At 55.5% G+C, this 21,918-nt stretch overlaps 8 protein-coding genes across 8 annotated transcripts; 6 read left to right on the top strand and 2 right to left on the bottom strand.

Moving 5' to 3' along the window:
- Positions 1-122: 122 nt before the first annotated feature.
- INS49_014287 (uncharacterized protein) lies at positions 123-2,278 on the bottom strand (the record flags this gene model as incomplete). Its single annotated transcript, XM_043174978.1, has 2 exons — positions 123-2,106; positions 2,229-2,278. 2 exons carry the CDS (start codon positions 2,276-2,278, stop codon positions 123-125), a joined length of 2,034 nt encoding a protein of 677 aa, XP_043021923.1.
- A 1,818-nt stretch (positions 2,279-4,096) lies between these two features.
- Positions 4,097-5,924, top strand: INS49_014286 (uncharacterized protein; the record flags this gene model as incomplete). The annotated part of the gene is made up of 6 exons (XM_043174977.1): positions 4,097-4,240; positions 4,360-4,495; positions 4,634-4,855; positions 4,944-5,011; positions 5,074-5,456; positions 5,537-5,924. 6 exons carry the CDS (start codon positions 4,097-4,099, stop codon positions 5,922-5,924), a joined length of 1,341 nt encoding a protein of 446 aa, XP_043021922.1.
- Positions 5,925-7,084: 1,160 nt separating this feature from the next.
- INS49_014285 (uncharacterized protein) lies at positions 7,085-8,835 on the top strand (the record flags this gene model as incomplete). The annotated part of the gene is made up of 5 exons (XM_043174976.1): positions 7,085-7,307; positions 7,387-7,505; positions 7,579-7,609; positions 7,729-8,211; positions 8,327-8,835. The coding sequence occupies 5 exons, from the start codon at positions 7,085-7,087 to the stop codon at positions 8,833-8,835; spliced, it is 1,365 nt and encodes a 454-aa protein (XP_043021921.1).
- A 536-nt stretch (positions 8,836-9,371) lies between these two features.
- INS49_014284 (uncharacterized protein) lies at positions 9,372-10,262 on the top strand (the record flags this gene model as incomplete). Its single annotated transcript, XM_043174975.1, has 3 exons — positions 9,372-9,746; positions 9,811-9,873; positions 9,975-10,262. 3 exons carry the CDS (start codon positions 9,372-9,374, stop codon positions 10,260-10,262), a joined length of 726 nt encoding a protein of 241 aa, XP_043021920.1.
- Positions 10,263-11,004: 742 nt separating this feature from the next.
- On the bottom strand, positions 11,005-11,791 carry INS49_014283 (uncharacterized protein; the record flags this gene model as incomplete). The annotated part of the gene is made up of 2 exons (XM_043174974.1): positions 11,005-11,300; positions 11,527-11,791. The coding sequence occupies 2 exons, from the start codon at positions 11,789-11,791 to the stop codon at positions 11,005-11,007; spliced, it is 561 nt and encodes a 186-aa protein (XP_043021919.1).
- Positions 11,792-13,698: 1,907 nt separating this feature from the next.
- Positions 13,699-14,876, top strand: INS49_014282 (uncharacterized protein; the record flags this gene model as incomplete). Its single annotated transcript, XM_043174973.1, has 2 exons — positions 13,699-14,009; positions 14,081-14,876. 2 exons carry the CDS (start codon positions 13,699-13,701, stop codon positions 14,874-14,876), a joined length of 1,107 nt encoding a protein of 368 aa, XP_043021918.1.
- Positions 14,877-17,418: 2,542 nt separating this feature from the next.
- Positions 17,419-18,027, top strand: INS49_014281 (uncharacterized protein; the record flags this gene model as incomplete). Its single annotated transcript, XM_043174972.1, has 1 exon — positions 17,419-18,027. One exon carries the CDS (start codon positions 17,419-17,421, stop codon positions 18,025-18,027), a length of 609 nt encoding a protein of 202 aa, XP_043021917.1.
- A 992-nt stretch (positions 18,028-19,019) lies between these two features.
- Positions 19,020-20,570, top strand: INS49_014280 (uncharacterized protein; the record flags this gene model as incomplete). Its single annotated transcript, XM_043174971.1, has 5 exons — positions 19,020-19,169; positions 19,233-19,650; positions 19,719-19,901; positions 19,971-20,001; positions 20,060-20,570. The coding sequence occupies 5 exons, from the start codon at positions 19,020-19,022 to the stop codon at positions 20,568-20,570; spliced, it is 1,293 nt and encodes a 430-aa protein (XP_043021916.1).
- Positions 20,571-21,918: the final 1,348 nt, after the last annotated feature.

Here is a 21,918-nt window from a genome sequence, read left to right as displayed (position 1 = left end):
GGAAATATTCACACTCGCTTAAAGATAAACACTTTGAATTATTATCATTACGTCTATATCAACAGAAGCGCTTGTAGATGAACTCAAACGTCCTCCATGATCTAACAATATTGGTAAGCAGATCAAGCTGCAGCCGCCAAGGCATCCGCAATAATGACATCCGCAGCCTTCTCGCTGGCCATGTAGATAGCGAGCACAATGTAGAAGCCAGGGATCTTGGGGAAGATGGACGCATCCACAACCCGCAGGCCATCAATACCGCGCACACGGAAGTCACCGTCCAGCACAGCGTTCGGGTCATCATCGGCGCCGATGGGGGCCGTGCAGCTGGCGTGGTGGCCCCAGGCCTCGTCCCGCGCCCAGGTCTTGAGGTCCTCCTCGGACTCGACCTCGGGCGGGGGGCGGATGCGCTCGAAGGCGCCGTCGAGGGGCACGAGGTTCTCGAAGGCCTCGATGCCGTACTTCATGCCCTCGTAGACGGCCTGCAGGTCCTCCTCGCCGCCCTTGCCCTCGAAGAAGCTGTGGAAGGTGATGGCGGGGGTGTCGCGCGGGTTGGCGCTCGTCAGGTTGACCACGCCCGCGTTGTTGCGGCTGTGGCCCTTGAGGGTGAGCCAGGTCCAGACGCTCAGGTCCGAGACGGCGTCGGCGGCGTAGCCCGGGTAGTACCCCGGGAAGGCGGCCGGGACGCCGCCGAGGAACAGGTCAGGGTCGCCGTTCTCGGCGACGCTCGAGTGCTTGAAGTAGCCGAAGGCGATTCCGTTGGTGGAGTAGCCGCCCTTGAGCCCGCCCGCGAGGCCGTCCTCCCACTGGCTGTAGCAGGGGTCCTCGCCGCCCTCGGTGCCGTTGATGTCCAGGAAGGTGCACTTCTTGAGCAGGGAGAACTCGGTCGGCGCCTTGCCGACGATGCCCACCTCGTACCGGTCCTGCATGTTGCCGCCCACGCCGGGGAGGTCCTTGACGACGGGTATGTCGAACGACTCGAGCTCGGCTCTGGGGCCCACGCCGCTGAGCTTGAGGAGCTGCGGCGTGTTGAAGGCTCCCGCGGAGACGATCACCTCCTTGCTGGCGAAGACCTGGCCGGCGACGCCGCCGTCCTCCGTCTTGCTGGCGCGCTGGTCGGCACGGTAAATGCTCTGGCCGTAGAGGTACTCCACACCGGTGGCACGGGGCTTGTCGCCGCTCTCGTCGAAGTTGACCTTGGTGACGAGCGTGTTGAGGGCGAGGTCGAGCTTGTACTTCTTGGAGCCGTCATCGTTGGTGGCGGTGGCAATATCGTAGACAAAGTCACGGGGAGAGGAACGCGAGTACTCGGGGTCCTTCATGGAGAGAGGGATCTGGTAGATGTCGTCGAACTTGTCACGAGTTTCCAAGTCGGTGTTGACGTCCAGGGCGAGGATCTCCAGCAGACCAGTGACGGTGTTGATGACCTTGCCGAGCAGGCCCTTGCCCATGGTGGTGGCGGCCGCAAGGACGAGAGAGAGGACCTTGAGATCCTCCACGATCAGGATCGCCGGCGTGGTCTGCGTCTGCAGCCACCCGTCGTAACCGTGGGACGAGCTGTCCAGGGCCCCGGGGAGGTAGTGACAGTTCTCCAGCTTCTTGTAGTACTCGCGCATGCTGTCGGCGCCCCACGTGGCGTCGCCCGTGATCTGAGAGATGTGCTCCCAGTCGTTGTCCTGAGGCAGGATGGTAACCAGGGCATTGTGCTGCGAGCAACCGCCCAGGGCTCCGACACGGGGGTACAGGATACCGAGCTGCTCGGAGCCCTCAGGCGGGTCCAGGCCGACGTAGAACTCGCCATCAGGCTTCCGGTACGTCATCTTGCTGTCCTTGCGGGCCTGAGTTTCATCGGAATAGTGGTTGACAAAGTAGTCCCAGGCAATTGGCTTGTACTCGGACGACAAGACGTGCAAGGCTGGCACCTCAACCTGAGGATCACGTCCATGGTCCTCACCGGCATCGATGAGCAGGACGCTGTAGTTGGCCAAGGCCAGACGGGCAGCGAGTGGAGCACCACCAGGCCCCGAACCGACGACGACATAGTCGTACGTGGAGTTGGCCTTGGGACCCTCGGCGGTGATGGTTGGGCCCAGCGGCTTGTCGAATCTAGACGATATCAATTAGCACCCAGTCATGACACTTTGGTATTCCGGGTAAACATTTTTTGGGAAGCGTCCCGATGATTCGTGTGTTGAACTGAATCACAGAAAATTGGTACCGGCACTTACGCTGCGAGAGCAGCCCCAAACAGGGCTGCAGTGGGCACGAGAGACTTCATGGCAACCTATGAAGTGGGATTCGACTAGGGTATCTGAGGAGCCCCTGCAAGTCTGTTGAACGATAGTGAACGGGCTAAGCACCGTGAAACACACAAATACAGCAAATGAGTGACTAGCCTTGACGGCAGTTGAGGGTTTCAGAAAATGAGTGACAGACGCCGCAAGCCTGCGTGTAGAAACAACACATGGGTGAATCCAAGCAAGGGGAAAACGAAGCAAAAGTCTGGGAGGCTTATAAGTGCCAGGGTTTTATCTGACCCCATCGCGCCTCCCGATGGCGATGCCAATATTACTAGTCCCTTGCATCCACCTAGATCATCGGGCTGTCCCCCTGTTGCCGGCTGGCATCGACTGACTGGCATCGACTGACGACTCCTCCCCGGATGTCGCCAAGCGATGAGCCTCGCGTAAACAGGCTGGCGGGCCAGGCGAATGTCGACACTGCCCAAATCGAGTCTCTCCTGACGATCGTACTGAACTCTGGGGTTACACTTGTATCTAACTCGCCAGGGATGTAGAGGCTTAATTTGTGGGGACGCATCTCAGCTGCCGGGCGGACATGCCAAGGTACAAAGCTGACCTGTCATATTCGCTAGGGTTTCGCCATGGTAATCCTTTCCACAAAGAACCCACTGAATTGCCTTACACACTCCATCACCACCAACTTTTTTCTAGAAGATTATCTGTTAGTCAGTGGAGTGTGATGGAAACAGGTATACAGGAACGCATTGTGACCGACTCGGAAGAGCGGCATGGTCATGTGTGGACGTACTGGTTATGGCCAAAGACGGCGTGTAGTCACACCTTGGTGACCGATTGGATATACGTGTATCTACCCCGACCTGTCAAGACACGCGAGACAGCTGCCATCCAGTCAATGCGCCCCTTGCGAGGACTGCCGATCCCTAGTTTCTATCCCACATGCACTAGTCAGACAATGACCTGATTCCCTCGTTGCCGGTGGGGTTGGTCGTTCGTGCAAGGGGGGGCATCTGGAAGCATCCACGTCGTCCAGGGCTGTACCGGACGCTTGGGAGAATCTCCCCCGGCATGACGCTAACCCCACACTTTTGCCAGCCCTCGCTTACGCGCTGACACACAGACACAACGGTTTTTTAACGCCATTTTGGCTTCACAGGGCAGGAAGACCCCTGTCTCTCTCACCTGTTACCCACGTGCGCGATATTGCGCTGTCTCCCCTCGGGGAATTAGATACGACGTCCACACGTGCGTCTTTCTTGTCTTATCTCGGTGGCGGCGTCCCCAACCACACTCTAATAATGCTGTGGGGGGACGAGCTTGCACAATTTCATAGTTATCCACCGCGATACGCCCCAGCAATACGCATGCTCTCGTGACTCGATCTGTCGAGGCCTCTTTGGGAAGTCGTGCTCGAGGCCGGCACTTGTCCTGCAAGCGAGCACTGGAGTGCGTGGCTCTTAACGAGATACAGACCAGCCCATCTCTTACTTGAGTATACTTCCACATGGGCTGAGATTTTCCCTTGGGCATGGGCCCCTCCCTCGTCTGGACCCATCGGGGAAGAGAACCCAAGCAGATTTTCAAGAAAAATGAGTCAGTAGGCCTGGCAACGGCAGTGATGATACCACTCGGCACAGCAGCATGGTGCGGGATAATCGTCTACGGGGTCCAGGAATAAAAAGTGTCGTGCCCGCGCTCTTCCATTTCGAGAATGCAGCTCGTGAGCACCCTGGTGAGCAAGACCTGTGTGTCTGTGTCAGCGACCCCCAACGGCTGCAGGCTGCCCACGTGGAAGACGCACGCGCGAAACTGACCCGTCAGGTATTCGGAACATTATGAAGTTCACATGGCTCCTTACGGCGTTTACCGCCATTCTTTCATGCATGGCTACAGGTGCCACAGCTGCAGCTGCAGCAACGGATCCCGCTGCGGAGGCCGCCGCGCTGGCCATTGCTAAGAAGCTGTATCCTACGTGTGCTGTAAGTGTTTTGGAAGTCCGATCGCTGCTCTCCCTCTCTTTTTTTTTTCGGCCCCGCGCAAATCCTCTGCTAGCACCCCGTTGCTCTTTTGCTGATCTTCCGCTGCGGCCCGTCCTTAGCTCGTGTGCCTCTCGAAGCTGGTCCCAGCCTCTTACTGCAGTCTCACAGACACTGAGTGTCTATGCACCGACGCGAAGCTCAACACCGCCCTCTCAGTATGCGTGCTGCAAGGATGCAGCCAGGAGGATGCTCTCTGTAAGTGGGATTCTTTCCCCCAAGGGAATTCCTAAATTCATCACGGCAAATGCATGCGGTGCAAATATGCTGGGCGACCAATATGGGACCCTAAACAAACCTCTCTTTACACGAGGCTAATTATTTGTTCTACTGCAGTGACGAAGAATGGCTCATCAACAATGTGTGGTGCCCCCGTACGGGATGAAACAGCGACACCGACAGTTGTGGCTGCTGTGGGTTTTGGTCTGGCCGCCTTTGTGTACATCCTGCGCATGTGCTCGGCCCTGCCAGCAAATAGCCGTGAACTAGGCTGGGACGACTGGACCATCACAGCCACGTTGCTGTTTACCATTCCGCCAACAATCTTCGCGTTTCTTCGTGAGTGAATCCACAACGCACCTTCCATGTCGTCTACATGAAGCGCATCCATGCCCGCAGTACTGGAAGCTAATGGGTCCCGAGATAGTGTCCAACAACGGTCTGGGGAAAGACATGTGGACCCTCCCTTTATACAAGATCGAGAATGTTCTGTTTGTAAGTGTTCCCGACGCACGAATCGTTCTCGACTCGGCGGGGATAAGCTGACCAGAGACCAGTACTACTTCGTCGGAGAATTGTTCTATTTTGCCGCACAGTCCATGAACAAAATATCCATCCTGGTGTTCCTCCTGCGAGTCTTTCAGCACAACAACCTGAGCAGGGCCATTTGGGCCACAATTGGTCTATGCACAGCGTATGCCGTGTCATTCTTCTTCGCCACCCTGTTCCAGTGCTCGCCCATCAATCACGCATGGCTGCAGCTGGAGGAGTGGCACCATGGCCAGTGCAACAACATCCACCTTCAGGGGTGGTGCAGCGCCGCTGTCAACATTGTTTTGGATATCATCATCCTGGTGCTACCCCTTCATGAGCTTTACAAACTGCACGTGAATCTGCAGAAGAAGCTCATGCTCATGGTGGTGTTCTCGCTCGGTATCTTGTGAGTGGCGAAAACCCCATGATAGTTACCTCTCATAATTCTTAAGCGACCAAGGCACTAATCGACCGTAATTCACCCAGCGTCACCGTGGCCAGTATCATCCGTCTGCGCACCCTGGTGTTATTTGCCAACTCGACCAACATCACATACGACTACCTGGAGGCAGCCTACTGGAGCACCATCGAGCTGTACGCAGGCATCATCACGGCCTCCCTGCCCGCCGTCTACAAGCTCTTCTCCAGCCTCGGCCTCGGCCCGAAGTGGTCGTCCGTCAAGAGCAAGATGTCCGGCGGCGGCTCCTCCGGCAGGACGCCCGGAAGCTCGGGCTTGGCATCGTCCGGGACGACGTCCAAGACGGACCGTCTCAAGCCCCGCCAGATATCGCTGAAGCGAAACGAGGATGCCGAGTTTATCCGGCTGACGGATGTGGAATCCGGCACGACTGCAAGTGGGAAAGCGTGGCAATAAGGCGCAATGGACTTTTCTTCTTCTCCCTTTTCGCCCTCCTGCCTTTCGAACTTCAATTATTTTGAGCACGCTTCTCGTCGCATCCGGCAAACATCTTCGAAGAACCACGGTATAACTTAGCAACTACCGTATGATAATTCTAAAAACATTTAAACATTTGAACATTTCCAGCCCATATGACAATCGTCCTTCGTGCGAAAGTATGATTTCCTTGGGTGAGGGAGGAATGTTCCCCCTGTTCAGTTAGTGGAAGGCAATTCTTAACCTTGTAGCGTCATTTGGGCGAGATCTTCGCTTGCAGTGAAATGCTTCATTTAGCAGGGGCATGAAAATGCCGAAAAGCAGCGTGAGGCACACCAACTGCCGTGTCGACACTTTGATTTCGCGAGGCTGGCTGGCACTTACATAGTCTGGAACATCTACCGATGCCCATGTCTGCCACTAAATAGATAGGCCTTGCTTAGACTCTTGGAAGACGACAGGGCAAAAATATCACGGGACATCGGCTTCATTTCAATGCAGACAGCACAAGACCGCCGAGGCCTCAATCTACAGGAGCGCCCCGTCTTCCAGAGTCTAGTCGTGAAGATCACCCCCTGTGCACGAGTCAGAGTGCATCCTCCCTGGTCGATCACTCTCAGAGCTGACCAGAAGCGAGAAATCGAGGAGGCCGATCTCAATTGTGGGGCCTAGATAACCAAATGACAGCCCGGCGGCCCCACCCGCCGACTCTTGATCGGTATTGCGATTCCCACGCGACATCAGGACTTTGTCCAGCTACGGGAAAGGCGAGGCCGCACTCCCGAGGTCGACCAGCCTAGCGACATGCCGACGGGCGCGCTCCCCACGCCCTGAAGATGCAGCCCCTGACCCTTCTTCTTCCGCCTGCGTAATCCTTTGACGTCCATTGGATCATCTGCCTTCCGGCTGGAGAGTTATTGAAAGAGAACACCTAGTCGCTGTGATTTGGCTTTCGTTTGAGCTCTTCTTCAAACGACAGTGGAATGATCTGAGTGAGGTTTCTCAACTCCTACGCTCTTTTACGGTACCCGTCGCTTGGCACCATACACACGCTCTTTACTGTCTGTTTCACGTCACTCACTAGCTATCTTAACCTGTATTTTGCCTGCTTGTTTCAGTCTCATCATACGATTGTCACCATGGTCCTACGTTCGCGTGCCGTACAAGCATGCGTTGCTGCCGCAACGGTCTTCAGCCCGGCCGTGGATGCCTTTCCCACGGCCGAGAACTTTGCCAAGCTTGTCGGGCGCTACACCCCCGGCCTCGATGATTCTTCTGCCCACTTTGCGAAGATACAGGAGGAATTGTTCAAGCTGAAGGAGAAGAGACTTCTTTTTGATCCGCTGACAGAGCCGATCGACAGTACGTATAAGACATCGAGTCGATCCCAGTCCCATAGATGTTTACTCGGTATAGTGAGCTGACTTGAATGCCTCCACAGTCACCGGAGAACATGCTTTTGTTCCTCCAGACTTTGACAGCGGTGATCAGCGTGGGCCCTGCCCTGGGCTGAATGCCCTGGCCAACCACAACTACATACCTCACGATGGTGTTGTCGGAGTACGTAAAACTTGACCATATTAATGGTGACGCAAAATGAATTAAGCTAAATGTACTAACATTATGGCTGTAGTTTATCGATCTCATTGATGCTTTGAACACTGGTAAGATGGACCCTACCCATACAAACCCGACCCCACGAGCCAGAGCAAGACCCATTGTGGAATATGCGCTTGATCATCGCCCTCATACGTATAATCACATGCTGACAGTCCTCCCAAAGTCCTCGGCATGGGCATCGAACTATCCACCATCCTAGCCATCATGGGCACCGTCGGCGTCGGCAACCCAATCTCCCTGACGCCAGGCTTCTCCATCGGCGGCGCGCCCCCGGACGACAGCCTCTTCTCGTCCAACATCCTGGGCAACCTGCTCGGCCTCCTCGGCAAGCCCCGCGGCCTCCAGGGCAGCCACAACTGGATCGAGGGCGACTCGTCCAACACGCGCGACGACCTGTACGTCACGGGCGACGCGTGGACCATGAACATGACGCTGTTCAAGATGGCGTACGACAGCGCCGAGGGCGACGTCATCACCATGGAGGACATTGGCAACCGCGCCGCGGCGAGGTTCAGGGAGAGCATTGAGATTAACCCGTACTTCTACTATGGGCCTTACACCGGCCTCGTCGCGCGGAATGCTGGGTATGCTTTTGCCGGGCGGATCTTGAGCAACCACTCGACGGAGTTCCCTGGCGGGCAGTTGAGTAAGTAAAACCAAAGGAATACCCGGTTCTCTCCCCCAGAGTTGGATCACGTCATGGCCCGACAGAAAGACCGCGAAGTTGAGAGAGAGACATGACTAACACCGCCCAAAAACAGCCAAGGACGTCTTCAAGTCCTTCTTCGGCGTGACCGAGGGCAAGGACGGCGAGCTGGTCTACAACGCGGGCCACGAGCGCATCCCCGAGAACTGGTTCCGCACCCCCGTCGACTACGGCCTCGTCTCGCTCAACCTCGACCTCGTCGCCTGGGTCCTGCAGCACCCGGAGCTGGGCAGCGTGGGCGGCAACATGGGCGAGGTCAACTCGTTCGCCGGCGTCGACCTGCACGACGTGACGGGCGGCCTGCTCAACGCCACCAGCCTGCTCGAGGGCAACAACCTGTTCTGCTTCGCGCTCGAGGTCGTCAAGACGTTCGCGCCCAACGCGCTCGCGCCCCTGTTCAAGACGCTCGAGGTCCCGCTCAAGATGGTCAACGACGCCGTTGTTGGCCCGCTGCTGGATATCGGGTGCCCTGCTTTCCAGGACCTGACTATGGAGGGGGATGACTTTTTCACCGGGCTGTCCGGGAAGTATCCTGGTGCGAACAAGAGTGGCTCTGCGTTGTAGAGAGAGTTCCGTCTTTATAATTCAATGAACCATGTTTGGCATCTTACTCACAGTTCGTTGGTGTGCCACTTCAAGAACTCAGACAGCCTTCCACTGTCAATGGGCGTTGCTCTAAACCTGTACCACCAGCACGATATGAGCCCATGGTAATCTTTAGTCATATAATACACATCATACTTCAAAGGCCTGCTTTGCTCGTGATTCCTCCGAGATGGCGGTGAGCTCGGGTTAGGACGGAATGAGCGTCATCTTTTCAAACCGATGCAGACCGTGCGAATCTTAAAGAATAATACTGACAATTGTGGAAAGTCAACTGCCATGGGCATTTATGTGCGACGAATGTCATCTTCGGATTTTATTGGCAGCGAACAACATGGGACTCAGAGGAACGTCTCCGCGCTATTGCCGGTTCTGACCCCTCTTCACCGACACCACAGGCACCCTTCTGAGCCCCATAAACCTCGTCTCAATTCTGAGCCAGCCAGCGGTCAGGCCGCCAGTCTGCTTGAAAGCCGCCCTCAGTCTATTCCGCCAAGATGGGTTCCAAGCAGGGGACAAGGATCCTCCTCCTCAAGAACTACCCACCTGCCTCGCCCGTGGACCACGCCATGACCGAGTCCATCCGGAGCAACATCGCCGCCTCCATTCCCGACGCCCAGCTCGACATAAGCTGCGTCGCGAACGGCGAGACCATCCCAGACCTGTCGGCCTACGGGTTGGTGATCCTGAGCGGGGGCCGCGTGAACCTCCTGGAGGAGGACCAGCCGAAGTGGGTGCTGGACGTCCTCGGGATGATCCGGCAGATCGCTGGGGGGAGTTCAAAGACGAAGCTGCTCGGGATCTGCTGGGGCCACCAGGCCGTCCACGTTGCACTTGGGGGGAAGCTTGCTTGGCTTGGGGATGAGCATCGGGTAAGCCTACTGAGAACGCGCAGTGGGATATCGCGAGCAGTGATATCTGACCATGGCGGCGCAGATTGGTGTACAAGAGACCGAACTCGCTCCTGCGGGGCAGAAGTTCTTCCACCGCGATAGCCTGGTACGCAGTGACACCCGCCAGCGACCCGCCAGCGGCCACCATAGCACCCGCTTGTCCGAGCGATGTCGTGATTTGATGCTCTCTCACTGACATCTCGTCAGCTGATACACAAATACAACATCAGATATGTGTCTGAGCTGGCTCCCTGGTTCACACCGCTGTCTGAGGACAACGAGATCACATTGGCGTCGTCAGGGAAGATCCTCACGTTCCAAGGCCACCCAGAGCTGACATACGAGATCTCAAGGACGCTGATAGAGGGGGCCCGTGGTGCTTACCGGCCACGGGACACGGCTGAGTTGAGTAGCAACGGGGTTGTGGTGCGAGACATTTCCACACCGCATGACGGACGTGAGGCATGGTCACATGTCTTGCGTTGGGCTGCCTAGACGACATCGTCGTCAAGCAAGGCAGGACTGTTCCGTTTCTCTTTGGTCACTTGGAAAAAGAACAAAAAGAAAAGTTGCCCGACCACCAACCACTTGAGAAACCTGGATGTTAGTAGAACGCGCCACTCCGGGAGAACATGCTCCTAGGTATAGGCACTAATTGTCCTCACGGACAGACCTATTTTGAGAAGAGTGGCTGTAGCGGTGCATGGGAATTGAACCCAGACCGTCGCAAATACAATTCAAAGAATCATACCGCTAGGCCACTTGCACTGGTGATTGTGGTTCGAAACCGTCAATTGATCAAGGCAGGGCGGGGTGGCGTGGTGGTTGCCTGGTGACGTTGGTGACGAGCAGGCGACGCGCACGCGAGCGCGTTCACCACGCGTCGACCGAACAAGACACCGCAAACCTAAGCAGTACTCACGCCGAGCTTCGAGTGCGGCTCACCTCGCGCAGCTCCTCAGCCCACTGGGGCCACCGCAGCTTCTCCTCGGTCGGCGGCGACCCCAAGCTCCGAGGCAACCACGTCGGGCGAGCATACGATAATCCTCCACGACGGACTTGTAGGACACTAGAAACGTGAGCTGCCGGTAGAACTTGGTCGCATATCTGTCGGGGACGGCGGGAACGCCCTTTGTTCGCACAGCTTCAGGATGCTGAGGCGGAAGTAGTGGTGTCCCAGGCCATAGCGGTCCGCGGGCGCGTCTCGACGCGACCGTCGGGCGTGTTTCCCACCCACTCATGAGCTTGCTCCTCCCTGCACCCGCGCCGCGCCTCGCATAGGCTGTTCAGGCCGTCTGCGCGGTACTTGTCCCTCTCTGACCTGGTTCCTCTTGCCCGGCCGCCCCTTGAGCCTCGCATCGAGCGCGGCGACCTTGCCGCCCGCGTCCTGTGCGTATGTGTGTAGCTCGAATAAGAAACCACCGTCGCTTGAGTGGGACTTCTTGGGGTTCTTGTCGTCCCTGTCGAGGCGCAGGCGCATGAGCTCGAGTATTAGGGAGTCCGTGTAACGGAACACGGGTGACACGCCGCCCACTCCGGCAGCCTCCGAGGTTCTAATCGACGTCCCCGTAGGAGTGCTCGGCCAAGTCGAGGGCGGGGGTGAAGGCGTGCGCAGGGGGTGACGCTGCCATGCTCTCGATGGGCAGCAGGAAGAGTGCCATTGGCCTGGGCTATATCGTCGGCGGTCTGGGTCGAGGGCGTCGGTTCGGAATCGCAGGATTCTCAATTCCGAGGACGTGGGGAGGCTTGAGCGGCACACCCTTATTCCAAATCTTGTCGGTCTGGTTGAGGGCCTCCCTGCATTCGTGTCCAGCAGTGATCGGCTCTGCAGGCTGCGGCCAGGCTCGGGGCTTGCGCGTCGGCTTCGGCTTGGTCGGCGTGGGGATCTCTTGAATATCGTCATCGCTCGACTCCTCCTCTGGCTGTGGCTGTGACTCTGACACGACGCATTCATTCGCGGCCTCTACATCGCCATAAGTGGCCTCTGAGGTCCTTGCGACCTTTGCCGCTGGGAGGTCATCCATTTGGAGATCGTCTTCGTTGGCGGCCAGGGGTTGCTCGACCGACGGGTCTGAGGGTGTTATGGGGGGCGTGCAAGATCTACAAGAGCATTGTCTCCTTCGAAGGCATGTATTGAACTCTTAGATTGTGAATCCATGGGGTAATATGCCACTCATGGATCCGGGGATGTTGAGCTCTTTGGTGCGAGAGTGTGGGCATGTTGCTTGGGCCTCCAAAATTCTCGACTACTGAAAGACCCGCCTACCCTAACCCTTCCAGCTCATCACCCGTTTCTTCTCGAAGCACGAGTTTCCCAGCGTCAAAGCATCTAAATAATGTGAACATGAGTTAATGTCTATCAGGTAGCAGGAATCATGAGAAGAGTCCCATGGCACTTGTTTCATTTCCTCCAAATTTTGCTGTAGTCATGCTACCTTGTCATCCGATTGGGCTCTTCTGAGGCTCAACTTGAACGTTGGACAGCTGTGTTGGATGCCGTGGTTAAGGATACTTTGTGTCTGAGACTGATGATCAGATCCTCAAATCAAAATCAAAATCAAAATCGCGATTACCACTTCACCTCGGGGAAGTCTTTCAACCCCGCAAACACTTGCTGCAAGCTCATGAATCTGGTTGTCAACACATTTACGGCTGTTGTCATTGCCTGACGCCCAGTCACCCTCAGGAGCAGGTTGTTTCATGGCGCAAAGGCATGACCTCTGGCCAGTTCGGTGCGAGGAGGACGTGCCTCAACCAGGACACCATTCCGAAGGGGCAACTCCGCAATGCGCATCATTTCGCGAGGCGAGGCGGGCTGGGACTGTAACGGCACAGGAAGAACGTTAGCGACAAGTTAGAGCCGATTTGTGCATCAGAGCCCCAGCGATTGATTGGCCATTGCCGATCCCTTGTTTGGATATTCCACATCGACTGATGCCGTCTCTGGTACCGACTGTATGCACCGCATGTTCCATTAAAATAAGTATGATCTCCGCAGCTCTATGAGACAGTAGGAAACGGGTGGTGTTTGGCGAGGGCAGTAGCTCATTGGCAAACACTAAAGGGTGAAGGCTTCCGATTGCTACTGCATTAGGCAAGATAAGTGAGAAAATGACGGCGGCGCGGGTGCCACTGTGTGTGGAAAACGAAACGCTACCCCCCCTTTGTCGTTTTGACTCGCGCTCCCCTCCGCTCTAAAATCCCAAATCCTTTAAAATTAAGCTTTTTTTAATATATTTATCTGAATATAAATAATGATAATATATAATTATATATTTTTAAAATCCTTATATTCTTAAGATTATAAATAAAATATTTATTTTTAATTATATCTCATATTTATTTATATATATTAATATTTTAAAAAAAATTAAAAATTAAAATATATTATATATAAAGAAAATAAATATTATTAATATTTTATAATATACTTTTTAATATAAAGTTTTTAAATATATACTTTATATAGTAATATTTAATTTTCTTATAAAGATATAATAAGATATAGCTAGATTTAAGATTTGAGATTTTGAGCGGGGAGGGGAGAGCGCGAGTCAAAACGACAAGAGAGGGGGGTAGCGTTTGGTTTTCCACACACAGCAACTCGGCCTCGGGCTCGCGCCTGTCCCCTTTGGCTTGGAGGGCCGGAAGGCGACAGCGGCACTCGAGCGTGATGTATGGGGATGTAAGTCCGGGGTATCGGCTCGGCAAGATTCCCCGCATTCGGGTCCACGCGTGCACCAATGCATCAATTGATTTGCTAGACGGCGCCATTTAGACTTCTGACAGCGGGCAAATATATATTTCACATGAGCCAACGACTCCGGAAGACGGAAAGAGCTGACGCTTTGTCACAACATCATCTCCTCATCCCACTGCAAGCTTACCTGAAGAAACAATCCAACAGACGCTTCAAGACAGACACGCAAACATGGCCACAAACGGAGCACATGCCAATGGCACGCTGTTCACCCCCTCCAAATATCCCCCTTTCCCCAAAGACGTCCCTAGCGTAAAGCTTGAGACGTTCTCCCTCGCCCAGCTGGAGAAGGGCGACAGAGGACTCGAAGATAAACTCTTTGAGACATGCAAGGAGCGGGGCTTCTTCTACCTCGACCTCAACGGGAGCAAGGTCGATTCCATGGGGCAGGACTGTGACGACATTGCCCGGCTAGCCGAGAAGGTTTTCAAGCTACCGGCCGAGGTGAAGGAGCAGTACGCAGTCACGGACAACATCTTCGGGTAGGTTTGACATCCCACGCCCGTTTCGTCCCCCTCGCCACACGCAGCATAAATCCTGACCACGCATCCAGCTTCAAGAAGGTGGGAGCCACAAAGACCGACGCAAAAGGCACCCCGGACACCGCGGGCTTCCTCAACATCGCAAAGGACCGCATCCTCGAAAACACAGACCGGTGGAAGTACCCGCAGCTCGTCCTAGACCACAAGCCCCTGCTCGCGCGCTACATGCGCAACGCGCACGGCACCGGGCTGAAAGTCCTCTCCATCCTCGCCGAGCGCCTGGGCCTGCCCGCAGACGGATTTGAGAAGTACCACCGCCTGACGGAGGAGTCAGGCGACCACGTGCGCATGACTCACGGCCCCCCGCGCAAGACGGCCGAGCTCCCCGAGATCCAGACCCCCGGCCACACCGACTTTGGGACGATCACCATCCTGTTCAACTGGCTGGGCGGGCTGCAGGTGTGGTCGGACCCGTCGCGGGGTTACTTCGGCAACGTCGTCGACCCGGAGAGCACGGCCGGCCCGGGAGGTGGAGACGAGGGGGGCGAGGCGCCACGGTGGCTGTGGGTGCAGCCGCCGCCGCCGAACCACGCGATTGTCAACCTGGGCGACGCCGCTGTCAAGTGGACGGGCGGGGTGTTGTGCTCGGGACGGCACCGCGTCGTGCCTGCGCCCGGTGAGCAGGGCAAGTTTGATAGGTATAGCGTTGTCTATTTCGTCAGGCCCGAGGACAGCGCCGTCCTCAAGAGGCTGGAGGCGCCCGGGATCCCGAAGCTCGAGCCAGGGGAGAAGGAGGAGGTGATCACGGCCAAGGAGTGGATTTTCAAGCAGGCGAGAGGACTGGGCCAGCAGCTTGCCACGAATTGAGGAGATTGGCAGCGTGGATGCGATGGCGGCGGGTGAAAATCAGAATGTATGACTCTTGCGGGGGTTTCGCCGCCGTCTTGATGGGACCCGGTCTAGGTGGAGCCATTGGACTTTGTTCTCCGGTTATAGCGATGATCATTGAGTTTAACGATTCAGTCTGAACATCCCCATTGCACGCGTTCGGGGCCTCCGTGCCCTTGACGGCAGTCTCGTCCCAGGAATTAAGAGACATCACGTCCTGCCTCGCGGTCACGCGCCCCGGTCTGAGCCGCATGCCCATCGAGGCTCTCATCCGGGAGTAATTTTGGACATAGAGCTGCGACCTATGAGGCAGCAGGCTGACGATTGCTCACCGGGTGTTTCGGTTATCACGTACACGCGGTAGAGGTTCAGCATGGGGCAAGTAGCCCTGTGACGTGCCGGAGCTGGTTATGTTGAACAAGCGAGGCAGGCACGCCTGTTCATGGTCTGCACATTCTCCACAGCTCCTTGGTGTAACTAAAATGCTTACGGCCTTGATCTCGTTGGCTGCGGTGGTAGTCAACAGGGTGAAGAGTGTTCAGGAGCTGCACAGAAACTCGTCTGTTATTTTGCCACCCCACCAGATTGACACGGCCAACTGCTGGACTCAGTCGAAGACTGTGACGAATTATCGCTCATAACGTCGCCGGCGACAATATGGGCACCGCTACCCTCTCCTCGTAATTCACCAGTGCTGCCTTTCCGTGGCGACTTGGTTGAAAACGCCGTTCAGTCCATCCACCCTGGCTAAAAACGTGTGCTTTCTGCCGTCGGAGAGCATGAGCAGCAAAGACGCGACTGTGCTAGATCTCAAACGAGGGAAGGACATGAGCGTCTGTAAAGACCCACGGGCCGCCGATGAAGTAGTTTTGGGAACATCCTGACGGAGCAACTGGCCGACTTTCTATACATCACCGGACGAGTCACCGGACGAGCTGTAGCGTTACAACCACCCTTGGTTACTCTGGATAGTCTGACGCACCAGCTCAGCCACATTCATTTTCAAAACTCCTTGGACAAGTTAATCGTCCCGGAGGTTACCCTACTGGAGGCTGTCCCACATAAAGCCAAGTCCCGTACAATTGCCGACAGAGAGATCGTGGCCATCTCGATGTTTTGTGTCGGCGTGGGCGTCACTGCGCCACCTGGCTTTTGTCTAGTCGGGACAGGACAGGAGACGACTTCCTAGCTGACAACAGATTCAAGAGGGAGCAGATTGTGTTGATTATGTGGAGTCTATGGCTCTACTCACTGTTGGAGTAGAGGACTGACAGACTTCAAAATTGGTACACATCCAAGCTCGAGAGAATTATGTAGTGAGGCAGAGATTCTGTGTCTGACCGGCAGTGACCTTGAAGAAACGGGTTCAAAAAAAAGCGAGTGTCAGGCTGAAATATAATTGTTGAGCAGCAAAGTAAAGCAACTCGAGCCACAAATTTTGATATATATATATAAATAGAGAGAGAGAGAGTGTGTATGGTGGATTGAGAAGAATGGTAGCTGACAATTGAGATGCGTAGGATAACAAAAGATGTCTGGAGAGAAAGACCACAGCAATTGCAGCCCATACCAAACAAATGGACAACTAGTTGTTGCATTAGGTGGTGTTGCAAGAGTCAGGCTTCTCATATGTGGTATTGCACACTTGCAAAAGCGCAGTGCAAGATATCCGGACAATGACAGGTGGAACTTAACATGCCCCACAACAGTAATGCCATCGTGGGGTATACGAGTAGCTGAGAATCAGGCACAGCCGACTGACTCCCTTGTGGCCCGGCACTGTGTTGGAAATTCACATCTGCCCAAATCTTCCCACAGGGGTGGAAAACGACTGAGCAGCTCTGAAAGAGAATAACGACTTCATGGGGAGTACCTACCAGACAGTGAATGGAGCAGGCAGCATGGTGAAGTTTGGGTGGCTGAGAAGGGAGTTTTATCATCATCGCACCCGGCTGAGGGTACACGCTAAGTCTATGCATGTTATATCCTCAAGCAGATTCTCATGGAGGAGAACACCATACCGGAGGCTACCCTATGGAAGGCTATCTTATATGAAGTTATCCCACAGGAGGCTACCCCATGGAAGCCATCCCATAGGAGATTATCCTACGGGAAGTTATCCCATAGGAGGACACCCTACAGGAAGCTACCCTATGGAAGGTTATCCTACAGGTGGTGACCCCATAGGAGGTTGTCCCATAGGAGGTTGTCCTACTGGAGGTTATCCCATGGGGGACTATTCTATGGAGGATTACCCATAGGGGTTTGTCCTATACCCAATGTTTCGGTGTTCGCTGCAGAGTGAATTACTTAGGTAGTCAACAAACACTTCCGGTTGATGTCCAGGTGGCCAACGCGCCAGTCGCGGGGCTGACAACTACGCGGGCAACCAGGCGCGCTTCTTGCTTCCCACAACATCGAGTAGACCAACGCGCCTTAGTCCTACCACACACGAGCAGATAATCTCGTAACAGATTCCTCACTCTCTTGCATCCTGCTGCACACCAAAAGCCCATTCACCATGTCCAGCAACATCACCAATAACGAGCGCTGGCCCTGCACAGTCTGCGACAAGACCTTGTATTGCAAAACAGCCCTCAAAAGACACATGCTGAGATGGCACCCAGCGGAGTGGCTGAATGAAGAACACGGGGGACAAATCACATACTTCCCCTGCGATGTCCCAGGCTGCAACCGGCTGAACAACAACACCCGACCCGACTTTCGCATCGATCACCTGAGCACGGCCCACGGCATCGACATTCCGGCGAAGATTCGTACAACTGAGTTCAATTACCTGAAGAGGAAGACGGAGGGAACTCTGAAGTTGCACATCGTGCAGGAGGCCAAGCAGCTCAATGAGTTAAACACCAAGATCCGTCGAGTCGAGTGCTTGCTGAACCTGGACGCTCGTGTCCCATACTACCAAAGCCGTCACGGCTTCGATACACACACCGTCTTCCAGACGGATCAGGCCCAACTTCCCCCCAAGAAGGTTGACTTGGTCTACTACTTGCAGCGAATCCGCAATACTAGAAATCAGGTAGGATCGTTGCACACCAAGCCTGGCGTGATGGACACTCGGGATGGGGTCCTCGACGACTTGGAGATGCTGATGGACTGGCCGTGAAAAATCACACCATGTGGCGGAAGAAGGCGGATTTCTTTTGGGAGTCGTGGTATTTGTCCTTGGCCGCACCGAGGAGTAATCTCAGAGAGGTTGGCAACGGAGTGATGGCGGATGCCATCGGGATAGATACAATCATCCGGAGTGCAACCATGGCAAGCCAAATAAACTGTACAATTCTATCAAAGACTACATCTTCCACATCAGTGTTTCTGGTCTCAGCATTGATGGTGTGACTTACCTTTGTGACCTTGGTGGCTGGGCATCCCGGCCATGACCAAGGATCTTCCAAGGCTTATGAAATGATAATAAACAGCCTTGGCAACCATCAACCTGCGCACGGAGCTCTTCCAAGGTTGCCATGCCGGGGGATTTCGACCCGATCCAAGTCGCTTTTACCATGCACAAGCATCGTAACAGTCGTGTCAGCACAGTGATTTGTAAAGAATTGGAGAGGGGCACGACCTGTTTGGCCGTGAAAAGCACAGGTTTCATGTGTTAATGCCATGGCTGTAACAACTCCATTGCGTCAGGGGAAGATGAAGAATATCCGCCGTTGCCCAGCTGCAACAGACAGTTGCTTCACAAGCCATGATAGACTACATTTCCAATCAACGCGGATACGTAGGGTCGAGTAGGGCATACACAAGCCATCATCAGGCCTGACTCAAGAACAAGATGGCACGTCCCCGTCCGAAGGTTATCCGACGGCTTTCCGAGGAGGCGAACCATTCCATGCAAGAACATTTGGAAAGCAAGTGTCAGATACCACAGACTGCCCTTCTCTACCTCCCTGTACTTCATGGTCGGCTCGCTAACCGCAGGGCTGCATTCTCGACCAAATTTCTGCCACAGTCTCCACACGTGCCTGCGGAAACTTGGGAAACTCGGTACTGTACTCCTTTTTCAGACAGACAAATCAGCACCGCCCGATATATCATGCCTCGCTTATCGAACGGCCCGACGCGCGATTAGATCAGCATGCTGTCTCCACCATGAACGACGACGACCAAGGCCCGCTTATGCGCGGCAGCGTCGCGGCCGCCCTGCTCAGCGCAACCGCCTTCACCGCGGCCCGCGTCTACTGCAGCGTTATCGTGTTGCACCGCACCCGGCGTGAGGATGTGATCATACTGCTTTCATTGGTAGGCAATAAACAGTGTGTTTGTTATGTTTCAAGATGCTCCAGATCCACTCCCTCTTGACAGGTCCCCACCCGGGCAATAACAGCTGACGTTCGTCTGGCCAAGATATTGCTGTGGGCAGGCTGCATCCTCACCCTCCTCGCCGTCGACAGCGGCATGGGGAAGCACGTCGACACCCTCACGGTGCGGCAGAGGGCCGACGCCAGGTTCTACTACCTCGTCTCCGTGTGGCCTGCCCTGCTGGCCATCACGGTGCCCAAGGTCGCCGTCGCGGGGCTGATCACCCGGATATTCACCCCGCACGTCTGGACCAAGACCATCATGTCGGCCGTGGTCTGTGTCGGCGTCGTGAACTACATCGTGATATCCGCCCTGTCGACGTTCCAGTGCCAGCCGCTCGCGGCCTCATGGGACCCGAGGGTTCGAGCAGCTGAATGTGTCAGCGTGAAGACATATCTGGACCTGTGCTATTTCACATCATGTAGGTCCCCACTTGGCTTTGCGGGCTGCTTCCTTCAGGGCGTCGGATGCTAACGTCTACGTGCCTAGCTTACTCTGCCTCTGTCGACTGTTACCTGGCCATCTATCCGGCCCTCGTCTTCAGGAAGATGGGGTTCAGCATGATCAAGAAGATAAGTTTAAGTCTTGTCCTCGGCCTTGGAATCGGGGCCACCGCAGTGGCCTGCCTCAAGATCTCGTACCTCCACGTCCTTTCAAATGAAGACTTCACTTGTGGGTACCCAAGCATGCAGATGCTACGTACTGCTACGGAAAGGACAACCGCTGATTGATGTTCCGAAGGGACGCTGCCGCGGCTCACCATCTGGACGATGTAAGAGCACCACGGAGCACGCATGCCCGCTTGACCAGACTAACGGACACACGCGCAGCACCGAAGCAACCGTCACAATCGTAGCGGCATGCATCCCAGTCCTCCACCCCCTCTACGACCGCGCCCGCACCGGACTGAGGAAGCTCTTCCCCGGCCTGCGGCGGTCCGACCAGGGTATTACTGCCGGCCACGAGGTCCCCGTGCCCGGCGGGGCCGCCGATCCTCCCGGGTTTTGGAGCCTGAAGCTAAGGGCGATTGGCCTCGCAGAGTCATGGTGGTCCAGCACGGCCGGCCGCACGTCGCGGCGCTCCGGGGCCCGGGGCCAGTTGGAGGAGGAGTACACCAAACGGCCGGCTTCGGGAACTGCGGTTTCTGGGGGCGATGCTGTGGTCGTGGTTCACTCTGAGGGCGCGGGGCGGCAGAGCGACCTTGAGCGCTCGAGGGAAGTGACGGTCAGTGTGGACGGGGTGGTTGAGATGTCAGATATGGAGCGAGGGCTGGACATGGTTAGTGGGCAAGGCCCCGGGCAGGATAGTGGCGCACACAGCACGGTCATTGGGCAGAAGTGAAGGGGTAGTGTCAGGAGGTTTATTGATATCGAACCACTTGAGCGATTCATACTTGATTATATAGTAGTGGCAAAACCAAGATACCCGAATCATCAAACATCGAAAAGAAGACCGTCTTTCTTGAGCCTTGAATTCAAAGTACTTGCCAAAATTACACTGTTTTGTTGGCAGACATATTCATCCCAAGATTCCTGGCCGCCGCACCCGGCGATCTTCATGCCCAACGGCGTACCGTGCTCGCAATGGATGACAAGGTTCTCCTTTCCCTAAATGTCGCCGGCGTAGCACTTACCGCTTCGGCCCAAATGCTGCTGATTAGCGCAGCCAATTGCAGTCGACTCCAGGCGGCAACACCCTAATAAGCCTCTTGTTCTTCTGGCTGCTTGCCCGCTTGACGAACCGTTCACGTAGGGCTCAGTCCCGAGGCCGAACGATGGATAAACAAACAAACAGCCTAGAAGTAACCCAAGAAAATTTGCGCCCGGAGCGCTTGCGCCTTCCCCGAGCGAAGTCTGGAGGACGCTCAGGGCTAATTCGAGAGAATTGCAAAGGGTGCAGCTCAGGGAAATTAACCCGAATCCTTCTCAGGCCAGGGGAAGCAAGCGCACCGCGCGGCCCTCAGCCTGCCGTCGAGTCATCAGCAGGTGCTTCCGGGCGGTCGTTTGGTGCGAACGGCCGTCGTGGGAAACTTCGAGTCAGTTTAAGGTTGAGGCATGTAGTGACGCGGGTGGCCAGCCCCGAATGAGTCCGACATGGGCTGGAGGGATTCGTTTGAGGGTGAGTCACGTACAGCACAAGGCCACGGCGATTACGCGGAGCCGAGTCCATCCGGCTGGATCGAGAGCGATAGGAGAAGAAGCAAAGAACGCCACCTCGGATGGTGCCGATCTTTTGCATGTTTGGAGCGAGTCGTGGTCATGATCAGCCTGCGTTTTGTTTCAGGCCCTGGGCTGCATGCAAGCAATGTCAGGCGGTGGCTGGCATGAAAGTGAAGGAAGCTGAGGTGGCATCGCAGCAGTAGGTTGACGTGGTGGGCAGCGCTGGTTGTGGGACCTCATTAGTCCGGATGCTATGGACGATATCCGTCGGAAACGGGTGCTCCCATGCCAAGGTGACAACAGGTGTGGAGCGGGGAGGAGAGGGCAACCTTCTTACAACGGAACACTTTTCGGCATGAGAAGGCACAACAGAACTTGCGCGTGTGCGTGTGCGGTCTTGCCGGCGTACGGCCGACGGATAAGGAACGACCCATGCGGCCATCCGACTCGACAGAAGAGGGCGACGGAAACCCTGTGCATGGCCCTGACCGGTTCTGGGATCGAAGAGCGAGCCGTGCTGGTTTAGACTC

The sequence above is a fragment of the Diaporthe citri genome (assembly GCF_014595645.1).
Source record: "Diaporthe citri strain NFHF-8-4 chromosome Unknown scaffold_7, whole genome shotgun sequence".
Classification (NCBI taxonomy): domain Eukaryota; kingdom Fungi; phylum Ascomycota; class Sordariomycetes; order Diaporthales; family Diaporthaceae; genus Diaporthe; species Diaporthe citri.
This window is presented reverse-complemented; position numbering and strand designations above follow the sequence as displayed.